The 12160-nt window shown below is 38.7% G+C and overlaps 2 protein-coding genes across 2 annotated transcripts; one reads left to right on the forward strand and one right to left on the reverse strand.

Moving 5' to 3' along the window:
• Positions 1–4729: 4729 nt before the first annotated feature.
• On the reverse strand, positions 4730–5866 carry LOC112171711 (F-box/kelch-repeat protein At3g06240). Its single transcript, XM_024308853.1, has one exon. It carries the CDS (start codon positions 5864–5866, stop codon positions 4730–4732), a length of 1137 nt encoding a protein of 378 aa, XP_024164621.1.
• Positions 5867–8546: 2680 nt separating this feature from the next.
• On the forward strand, positions 8547–11666 carry LOC112174207 (homogentisate geranylgeranyltransferase, chloroplastic). The gene is made up of 11 exons (XM_024311943.2): positions 8547–9027; positions 9165–9248; positions 9340–9414; positions 9666–9749; positions 9861–9950; positions 10121–10222; positions 10321–10416; positions 10561–10632; positions 10711–10806; positions 10901–11005; positions 11252–11666. The coding sequence occupies exons 1-11, from the start codon at positions 8620–8622 to the stop codon at positions 11291–11293; spliced, it is 1254 nt and encodes a 417-aa protein (XP_024167711.2). The 5' UTR covers positions 8547–8619; the 3' UTR covers positions 11294–11666.
• Positions 11667–12160: the final 494 nt, after the last annotated feature.

A 12160-nucleotide genomic window follows, 5' to 3' on the forward strand; every position in this document is an offset into this window, starting at 1 on the left:
GCAAGCCCTCGATAAGCCTTTAGTGAAGAAAAGATGTCTTCGATGAGGAGGGCCTTCATCGAAGGAAAAACACAATAAACGAGGAAGATCTCTTGATGAGGAAATCTCGCAATAAAAGAAAAAACACCGTCAACGAAAAATCTCTCAACGACGAAAAGGAAAGCTCTTAACGAAAAACAATGCTCTCGATGAGAAAAAAAAAATCTCTTTGCAAGGAAAAAAGCTCTCGACGAGGGAAAAAGCTATCGCTGAGGAGGCGAACTCTAAAGGATACGTAAATTCAAAAAGCATTAAGCGTCACCTCGTCGAGGTGTCAAATCTTGCCGAGATTCAAGGTGATGGTGATAGCAGCATCAAGGCTAGGAGGAGTAGGAGATCATACGGCTTTGAAAGAGGGAACCTCAGAGTTAGGCTCGGGTCGGGGCTGGGGCCAGATTTTAGAAATTTCCTCTTAGGACGAGTGTCCAAAGAGAAAATTTGGGGGCATTGTGGGGGTAATCAACGAATTTGACCCACCATTATGACAATTGACCCTCGCCATAAATACGCGGACAATGACAATCGTAGATGCGGTGGCAATCATCGTTATTAACGACACAATGAATATGGCATTAAGGAGGCGCGGTCGTAATGACATGACATGATGGTGTTATTGGATAAACGCCATAACGCAGAGCGATGGCGTTATTCCATAATGCGGAGTAATGGCGTTGTTGATTAACGCCATAACGCGGAGCGACGACGTTAATCCATAACGCGGAGTAATGATAATGGCGTTATTCGATAACGCCATAACGCGGAGTAATGACATTATTCAATAACGCCATAAATGTCGGAGTAATGGCGTTATTCGATAACGCCATAATAACGCGGAGTAATGGCGTTATTCGATAACGCCATAACGCGGAGTGATGGCGTTATTCGATAACGTCATAACGCGGAGTGATGGCGTTATTCGATAACGCCATAACGCGGAGTGATGGCGTTATTCGATAACGCCATAACGCGGAGTGATGGCGGTATTTGCCATAACGCGGAGTAATGGCATTATTCGATAACGCCATAACGCGGAGTAATGGCGTTATCGAATAACGCCATAACGCGGAGTGATCGCGTTATTTGCCATAACGCGGAGCGATGGCGTTATTCGCCATAACGCGGAGCGATGGCGTTATTCGCCATAACGCGGAGCGATGGCGTTATTCCATAACGTGGAGTAATGGCGTTGTTGATTAACGCCATAACGCGGAGCGACGGCGTTAATCCATAACGCGGAGTAATGATAATGGCGTTATTCGATAACGCCATAACGCGGATTAATGGCATTATTCGATAACGCCATAACGCGGAGTAATGTCGTTATTTGATAACGCCATAACGCTGAGTAATGACGTTATTCGATAACGCCATAACGCGGAGTGATGGTGTTATTCGCCATAACGCGGAGCGATGACGTTATTCGCCATAACGCGGAGCGATGACGTTATTCGCCATAACGAGGAGTGATGGAGTTATTCCATAAACGTGAAGCAATGGCGTTATTAGTGACACAGAGTAATGGTACAACGTGTAGTGATTACGTTATTGATGGCATTATAAATAACGGTGATGGCGTTATTCAATACTGCAGAGTTATGACAATAATGAGTACAGTTATCGATATTATCGATATTAAACGCGACTTGTGGTGCAAACTCTCCCTCATCTATAAATAGGGGGCATACTGACCAGGTAGATCATCTGATTTTGGATTATTGACTCCACTACTAAGAAACGTACTGACTTAGGCATCGGAGAGTTTTCTGCAGGTACCCCCCTTCTCCTCGAGCCGACGGTCAAACTCCAGGTCAACACTCGAGGGAAGCTTCTCGATTGTTCCCGGTCAGCTCCCGCTCCAGTCCGCATTCATTGGTGAGTCAAACTCCTCTACGGAATTTTTCTGCACCAACAGTGGGAATAGTTGGGGTAGGATAAAAAAAAAAAAAAAAAAAAAGCTTCATTTGTTTGTTTGTTTGTGGATTACTAATATAATTAGTCAGGAATTTCTGTTTAGAAAGTGAAAGTATAGAATTAGGGTGTTTCTAAATGTACCTAGCAAATACCTAAGTATACCCAGTAAACTTTTTACACCCAGCAAATTTCTAAAATAACAAATTACATCCATAAATTTTCCTATAATACCCTTTTATTTGATTAAACCCAGCAAAACTCATATGCCCATACCCTTTTCGTTTATCAAATGCCTAGCAGACTCGCTCATTCTTCTAAGATGAAGAAAAAGAAAAAGAGTTCTCTGGTGAACAAGAATGTGAAGGGGCAAATTGAATACCTACTTTTGATAGGACAAATGAACGTCCTATATCGGGCTACTGAGATGTGAAGGATGTGAATGCATAAAATTTTTTTGGGTTCAGATGTGCATGCATAAATTAATACGTACATCTGGGCTTCTGGAATTTGGAAGTTTGGGGAGATGTAGCCTTTTGATCTCATTAGCTAGGTAATGATAACCACGACTGCAGTATTTTCTTGTTGGGTTAGGAAATCAATGGAGCAACTACTCAGTATCACTAAGCAAGTAATCATATACTGGTTTTATGGCTTGTACCATCTGTTTAGGACCAAAGACCTAGAACTCCTTTTCTTCATCTCAGAAGAACAAGGGAGTAGTATTCTTCATTTGGGTCTATGGATTTTGCTGGGTTCAATTAAAAAAAGAAGGTATTATAAGAAAACTTACTTGGTGTAATTAGAGATTTTATAAGTTTGCTGGGTGTAAAAAAATTGCTTGGTGTACTTAGATATTTGCTGAGTACATTTAGAAAGACTCTAGAATTAACATTGAAATCTTGACGCGGTTACGTATCAGGAGGAAGGACTAAATTGGCGGATTAAGGTGTTATGGTGATAGTTATCGATACTAGCTAGCTAGCTGGCTACATATGGATGGCTATATAAATCAGAGATAATGTGTGTTGCTAGCTGCAGGAGACTAGCTAGTTGCGCCCGCAGTCCATGGGATTTGTTCGAACTCCGGCTCGCAGTTACTGCTTCAAACTTTGAACAAGACGACACAACAAGATAACAGATATATCATGAGCCTGCCATGAAAATGACATAATATGTTGATCATGTTCAAAAACTTCTTTGCATGTTCATGAAGTGACATATTACGTCGACCACGTTCATCTTTCACAACATGCCAAAACCAGATAGATATTCTCAACCCCAACCAAAACAACCAACACCAAACAGGAAACCACTTCATAAGAAAGAGACGAAGTATATATACAATTTTTTATTTTTTTTTCACATCGCACCTTGTTGTTTAAACCCTACCCTGTATGATAATAACATGTATATGGCTCGAACATGTGATGTTTTGGTGATTGATTCAATCTACTCCGATAGAACATCACGAACTGATTCCCAACTAAACATGCTCAATATTCAAATACATTTTAATTTTCAGATGTCCATTTCAAAAAGAATGAAGAGAACAAGTTTTATTTGTATACAAGAACTTACTAGAGATGCATGTGAGGCAACGAAGAGCAGATAAATACAAAACAATAACACTCTTGAAGCCCAACCAAAGGTCAAAAACAAAATGAAGGGCACAAACAACACCAAGCCAATGTACAAGAACGCTGCTGTATAAGACAATGGATGAATTTTTTATGCACCTGTAAGACTGTAACTATAGAAATGGTTTCACATTAATTACATTTCATCCAACCTTTTAAGCATTATGTAAAATTAGCCTTGTAAAGAAACAAATTATATGACATCATATATACGTTTAATTTTCTTCATAATTGATAATAGGAAGTTTCTATTCATACCTCTTAAATTGGTATTTGGACATCCCCTTCTCAAATTTACACAAAACTTCCAATCTTCCCCTTTTTTGTATTCAGACAATTTTTTCCAATACAAATCTACTAGTAATATCTTTTTTTCATCACTTAAAACTCAGTTCATATCCATGACTTAACAGTTAACACCATTCACCTTGTAAGCTTGGATACTCTTATGAACCTCCTTCTATTTCTTAATAAAATATGCAATTTACAATACCACAGGAGAACTATTATCAAAATCAATTTCTGTAAACCCAAATCAGGCTAGCAACATAGTCTACTCTAGCAAAAAAAAAAAAAAAACCATAAAAAGAGACCAAGATAACAATTAATGATTAACTCCATGAAGTGAAGCAATTAAGCCAAACTAGAAAGAAACAAAAAAGAATAGGAACTAGAAATTGCTTTTCGATCATTATTTTCTCGATTGTTCTTCTCTATATTTTTTGTCCTTTATTCCATTTTGCAATCTTGAACATTCTACCTTAATCAAAATTGCCCAATAATCCTCATGTATGGCTGTAAGAGAATGAGGGAGGGGAAGGGGAGAGAAGAGAAGGTACAAATTTTATTTTTTTATTTTTTTATCTTTCATTTTGTTTATTTTTTAGAAGGGCAAAGTTGGACTTAAAACTTCCAAAAATTGTTGGAGGTCCAAATACCATTTTAGAAGGTATGAATAGAATTTCCCTTGATAATAACATAAAATGAACGAATAAAAAGTTTTCAAATGCATGAAGAAAATATTGAAAGCATGAGCTAGTATTGAAGAGCCTGATCAACAAACAGAGCCATTGGATAAGCATCCATTTTATCTTGATCAATCATTTCCTCTTCCTAGTCATTTGACCTCTTCTTCATCAGCATCATCGAGACAGAGTCTCTTCACATACAATCATGTCAAGTAGGTTTTCTCGCTTCAGCAAATCTATGTGAGGCTGAGGCTGATGCTGATACTTGATCTCTGTGAACTTGTTCCCATAGCCATAGGCTGATGATTTCTCCATGAAAAAGATTGGACCGAGACAAGTTATCGGCTCAAGAGGCTCATGGGAAATCTTTAAATCAAAGAGCTTACTCCACGAGTCAGTCACCCCATATTCTTTCATGTACCAAATACTAGCAGATGTCATACTAGAGAACCAGTCCTCCATATGATGCAACACGTATAGGCATCCTTCACAGGAGACCCCCAAAAGATTAGCATACTCTAGATGATCATCATTATCATCAAAATCAGGCAGCGAAAGTTTTCCAAACTCCTCATTTTCCAGATCAAAAGTAAGGATGCAATCTTCCTCCTCATGTGATTCATAGAGCCCATTATTCTGATCGAAGTGCCAGTGAAGTTTTTCATTTGAAAGAGCCCCCTGACTTTGGGTTATGCGGTTGATCCACTTTGGGGCACCGGAAATGGCTCTCCAAATTTGATTCTTCCATGAGAATATTAAGAGCTCCTCGAAATCAGAGTTAATCCGAAACCATATCAAAAGTTTATAGTCGTCAGTAGCCGACACACAACCAAAGCCGTAGTGATAAACACTAAACTCAACTTCTTCTGCTTCTTCCTCTGAAAAATAACCACCAAGATCTGGGTCGGGTAATTTGCTGAAGAAAGTGGTTGATGGATTCCATAAGATGAAGTTTTTATGAGGATCGAGACTTGCACATACCAAACCACTACTAGAGACCAGTAGCGTGACTTGAAGAAACCGCCATTGCTCGAGTTCCAAGAATGGGCAGGTAAGCTTTCTAATTGATGATGACTTCGCCTGGAGGTCCAAGGATTCCATTTGAGATGAGGAGATGATGATGAGCCTGTGATTCACAGTTTTCTGGCAACGCGCTAATTTATAGTGCCTTCGGGAGAATCTATAGTCAGAGATTCTACAGCTCAATTTTTTTGAGACGCATCGAAATTTCAGTATAGATTTCAAGGGCAACTTGAGTATGATTATTTCTACAACATCATCTACAAGGTCATCGCCCTCACCCTCTGCCATTGCTATTGGATTCTAGGGACAAGGGTTTTGAGTGAAGAACTAGGGTTTCCTTGGAATCGGGAAGATCGATTTTCTGATCAAGGCCCTTTCTTTGGACGAAATCTGAAAAGCAATATTGGGGGCTGATTTTGAGCCTCCTCCCCCATGATGAGTCAATTAAAGGGATCGATTTCCATATGAATTCCATAACAGCTTGCATACCCATGCGATGCACATGTTATGGAACAAAGAATATTGGTGAATCAAGGAGAGATACTAGTCTCATACCCGTGCAATGTACGTGTTATGGAACCAAGAATATTAGTGAATCAAAAAGAAATACTAGTCTCATACTCACGCGATACACGTGGAGGAATTTTAGTGAATCAAAGAGAAATAGTACTCTCATACATGTGCGACGCACGTGTTATTGGAGAAGTGAAGTGTTATTGAACGAAGAGCTTCAATGAATCAAAAATAAATACTGATCTCATATTCATGCAAGACACGTGTTATTGAAGTCTTGAAGAAGGGAAAAAGAACGTAAAAATTTCTTGTAACATATTCAATCTCTCCATAATATACGTTTCTCCTGTTTTTGTTTAACACCAAACTTCACGCCTGACCTATCTATAAATAGATAAAGATATCGTTGAGAATGATTGTTTATTTCTAATCCTTATCTTCATTTTATTCAATAACCTTATTGGTCAAGGAAATAATTAATTTGATTTAGCGAATATTGGAATTAGTTTTGTAACGTAATTTTGGTTTTAATTGTATTTTTCTTTTCTTTTCTTCTTTGAAAGCAAGATGATTCTCCATGAAAGCAAGAGCACCTTTTTCGGCCTGCTCTCTCTTGAGCTTCCTGCAATATCCCTCTTCATGTGGTCTTTTTCACCACAGTGAAAACATTCGATGTTTTTCGGGTTAAACTTGCCCCTTGACCGGTCTTCCGTTTTGCCTCGATTGTGGAATTTTCTAATGCTTCCACGGTTGTCGGTGATTGATATTCCTTGTTTCTTCCTCCTTGCTTCTTATTTGAACATACTATTTTTTACGACGCTCAGTGTGAGAGCGCCTTGACAAGCTGAGTTGCTTAATGACACCACCAACGGGTCCCAACTGTTTGGCAACGAGCTTGGTAACAACAATGCTTCCAACTCATCATCAAGCACCATCTTCATATTTGTCAATTCATTCACCATGCCTTGGAATTCGCTCAACTGTTCTTAAACACTTCGACCATTGCTGTACTTCGTGTTCACTAACCGCCGAATGAACGAGACTTTGTTTTGTGAGGTCTTTCACTCGTACATGGACTCCAATTAACTTTGTCCATATTGAGTAAACACATAATGGAAAACACTTTCATCAACCCATTGACGAATTACTGCAACAGCTTTTCTGTTCAAGATGCTCCATGCCATGTCAGATTTGCCTGGCGGCTTCTCTCCACCATTTTGAAGGAGCATACAGATCCTTGCAGTAAAAAGGATGTCTTTCATTCTGGGCTTTCAAATGGAGAAATTTGATCAAGTCAACTTAATCATTTTTGCTGACAATGACAACGACTCCACCATCATATCTTGATCACCACAGGATGCCATGGACAATGAGTGTTGGGCTATGATACTACTTGCTGGGAGAAAAATGCCTTAATATAAGGCCAATGGATAATTAGGTATCTCATAATCTAACTTTTGCCACACTTCGTGTGATTTGTGGAAACGACAACAGATCGATAAACAAAAGAAGACACAATATTTGACGAGGTTTGGCAAATGTGTCTACGTTCTCGCGGCAGCAGTACTTATTTCTTTCATTATGTAAAATAATGAGATTACAAGAAGCAATCTCACTATAGTGACTAAACTTTAGAGAAGTTTTCTTTATGTGTAATTCACCTATAGAGGTAGATATGATATTTTTCATATGGGTACGTATAAATAATTCATGAAGTCGCACTGCAAAAAAGTATTGCTAAAGAGAGAAACTAATGGTGATGAAGGTAAATGTTGTATAAGGTAGAATGTTGTTGGTGACGAAAAATTCGGTAGAGGATTTTGACTCACCAATGAATGCGGATTGGAGCGGGAGCTGACTAGGATTGATCAAGAAGCTTCCTTTGAGCGTTGACTTGAAAGTTTGACCGTCGGCTCAAAGATAGGGGGGTACCTGCAGAAAACCCTCCGTTGCTAAGTCAATACGTTTCTAAGAGTGCAGTAGGAAGAATCATAATGAGATGTCTTACCTAGCTGGCGAGTCCTCTATTGATAGGTGGAGGCTTACTTGGTCGGTAAGTCGTCATCATATATATTGCCACACTTTTGGCCATCATGATTACCCCATTTACTGCTGTAATTATCACCGTAATTATGGATGCAATCATTACCTCATTTACAGCGATCATCGTTACCGTACTAATGGCCGCAATCAATACTACATTAGCGGCTGTCATCAATTCTACACTTATGACTGCAATTATTTTCGTATTTATTTTTGTATTTATAACCGATTACTTATCATAATTTCATGTCAAAAATATTTGGGGACTACTCCCACAAATGTCTAGTAATGAATAGCCGAATAGGTGGCTAGACTAAATAGGAAAGGAAAAAAATGATCAACAGGTTAGGAAAACATCAAAAACAAATCCGAGCAATGTGCATGTATTGTTGGGTCAAAATATATAGTCAGTTTTCATTTTTGACCCGTCCTCTTACTTGCTAATGATTTTGTAAATCAGTGTCTAACATTGTTTGGATTGCATAATGCCCCTCCTTCAAGTAGTAGCGCCGGCGCCAGTGAAGCTAAGACAGTGCAACTTATTAATCAAGAACAAAAGCAACAAGCCATTGCCCTTCCCTTCCCTGCAGCCACATTATCGTTATTATTATTCATCATCTTTAGGCGAAAGCATTTTTACTGCCAATGCAAATCCAAATCTAAATATTCCAAACTGTGATGATCGGCAAATCACAGTAACCAAAAGAAGAGGAGACCATGGTCGTAAAAAACATAACGGGGCACCATTGTCCTATGCCTCACAGTCACGATCAGAGAAGATCGATGTTAATATTGATGGACAACCCATGGATAGATTTCAGATTGGCGGCGGCTTTTCTAAACAATGGGACGCTTTTCATCGCTTTTGTCGTCCTCATACTGTAATCGGCACTGTAAGTACTCAAAACTGATGGATTTCTACATGTTAGTTTCAGACTTTCAGTTAATTTCTCGTAAATAGAAGGTTAAAATTTAAAAATTGTTGCCTAGCAATTTCACCAGTGCCATTTTTGTACGATGTTGTTTTCAGGTTATAGGTATATTATCGGTCTCTCTTCTTCCATTGGAACAAATTGGGGACTTGTCTCCTGCATTTTTTATAGGAATACTGAAGGTATAGTTCGAATGTTTAATAGTACTGCTGGTTGGCTTGATGTTGTATATATATACGTACGTAACATATTGTTGAATTGATCAAATCTTAGGCATTGGTTCCCTCGGTGTTAATGAACATCTATGTGGTGGGATTGAATCAAGTGTTTGATGTCGAAATAGACAAGGTATGTATATATATGACCATATATGAACTCATGTAGTATCTACTATTTGAAATGAACCTTAAAGATGTGCGATTTTGATCATTGCTCGAATTACATTGCAAGTCCAAGTTGGTCAGGGGGGAGAACCTCCTCACTTTTCATAAAAATGGGATGTTCTCTCTTGAAGGGAGACTGTGTCTATGTATAGTGTTCGTTCTGCGTCTTTTGCTTCCAAAATATTCACACTCTTGTTTATATGTTTGATCTCCCAGGTTAACAAACCTGATCTCCCACTAGCTTCTGGTGAATTCTCTATGGGAACTGGGATCACAATCGTTTCCACAGTTTTGCTGATGGTAATCAATTAATTGGCAGATATACATAATCAACTATACTGGCTTTGCAACATTACTCGATCAGTCTATACTTAGGAAACAGGTAAGTAACTGTTTGATACAAATTTTCAGAGTTTTGCTATGGGAGTTATGTTCAAGTCTCCACCTCTTTTCTCTGCCCTTGCCATTAGCTTTTTTCTTGGAAGTGCTTATTCCATTGAGGTTAGTTTCTTCAGCCTTTTCATAGTCTGTTAACAGCCTTAGAAGGAACAAAGCAACCAATGTATTGGTTCATATATATGCATTATCATTTTTGTTTTAATTATATGAACCAAGTAACTATCGCGCAGTTCATTAATTTCGATTTCTGTGGCTCTCTATCTGTTGAGTAGCATCCGCTGCTCAGGTGGAAGAGACATGCAATTCTTGCTGCTGCTTGCATCCTAATTGTGAGAGCTGTCGTGGTCCAGCTTGCCTTCTTTGTACACATCCAGGTATATGTCATTACTCTGGCTGCAGCTGGCTCTGTTGTCTATAAATATGACTATATATATGAAGTCATGAAATTGAAGCCATGCATACATGTTTGCAGAAGTATGTGCTTGGTAGAGAAATTTCAATTACAAGACCATTGGTATTTGCAGTGGTTTTCATGTGCATCTTCTCCTCTGTTATTGCGTTGTTCAAGGTTAGAGCACAATCTGTATATTAGTATATACATGTACATATATGGAGTTAAAGTAGCAATGAGTTATTGTTTTTTTTTTTTTTTGGTTCAATAATTAGTATAACTACATGTTGTCAACGGCATTGTAATATGATTAGCATGCAGGATATACCTGATGTGGATGGTGATAGAGATTTTGGTATCCAATCTTTCAGTGTCAACCTTGGGCAAGAAAAGGTGCTCTATTTCACTTTCATTAAGGCACCACATTGTATAAACAATATGTTGGCTTAATGCTCGATATTTATATGCCAGGTGTATTGGGTTTGTGTAAATATGTTGTTACTGGCATATGGGGCAGCAGTGGTGATTGGAGCCTCTTCTTCCTTCCTACCAAGCAAGGTTTTCACCGTAAGTGTGGCTGTGAACTCATTTACTTTTAGATATAGCCGCCAACCCTGCCGGTGGCACTTCTTTTACTAATGAAGCCTGAATTTGGCCACAGATAATAGGTCATGGTGCACTGGCTTGCCTTCTGTGGCTTCGAGCTCAATCAACAGATATAGCCAATAAAGCCTCCCTAACTTCTTTTTACATGTTCATTTGGAAGGTAACCAATCATTTTCTTCTTTCTAGAATTGATATTGAGTTAACAATTTGGTTGAACTTCTCACCAGCAATTTCTTTGGACTGGTTAGCAACCTTTGTATTAGAAACCTTCCTAGCTAGTTGCCTTGTTCGAGTTCCCATTCTAAATTTCTACAATCAAACATATCAGTTCAAGTCATGTATGTATTTTTTGAGAAGCATAACATGTTCTTGGTTTAACAAGAAGTTGATAATTAAATTGTTGCAGCTGTTTTACGCCGAGTATCTGCTTATTCCTTTTGTACGTTGAGAAGAAGATCGAATTGTGGCTGATACTGTGCTGCTGCTGCTTCTGTTATGTGTCACTCCAATTTGTCTAGTCTCAAGAGCAAGAGAGCAATTGACCATGAAACACAACTCCAGTTGCGCTGATTTCCCCCCATTTGACTCTTTAAATGCTTATCTTTGTGCACTAATGTTGTTTCTTTTGTCTCAAATTCTAAAAACTTAAGGGTGTGTCTTGTAACGTTTTATGAAACTATTTTTACAATACTAGATTGTAGAATGAAAACAGGGAATTAAACTACTGTTTAAGGATATCTCTATTTGTGTTTGGCCCAAACTCTAGGTTACTTGCTCTAGTGGTAATAGGGTTAAATTATGAGGATCTAGATTCCTATTCAATGTACGATTACTTTCCTTGTATGATTGAGATTCTATGCATTGTAATCCTCTATATAAAGAGGCCCCTATTATCAATGAGGACACACAGCAAATTCCTTTCAATTCTCGTTTCCCTAAAACACGTTATCAGCACGAAGCCCTAACCCTGAAACAAATAGCCAAACCCTGATTCAAGAAACTAAAAACCTTGAATCTGAATACAAAACCTTGAAGCCTTTTTTGCCTCCACCTCACACCTTGAAGAACTCAATCCCAGGAGTCCAGAACCGGAAGCCCCACCTCAAGAACCGGCCAGAAAACCACCGAACCGGCCACCGGAAGCTCTATACAACTAGCAGCAAATATTCCACAGGTTCACCATCTTCCGGACCTCCAATTTCTACCAAATTATGGTAGCAGAAGCCTCTCAAGCCAAAGATTCAGGAACCGGAAGAAAAAGTGAGAAAACCGGCCTAAAAGTGCGTGAACTGGCCGACTAAATCTCCTACAGAAA

Source organism: Rosa chinensis, chromosome 6 (assembly GCF_002994745.2).
Source record: "Rosa chinensis cultivar Old Blush chromosome 6, RchiOBHm-V2, whole genome shotgun sequence".
Taxonomy (NCBI): domain Eukaryota; kingdom Viridiplantae; phylum Streptophyta; class Magnoliopsida; order Rosales; family Rosaceae; genus Rosa; species Rosa chinensis.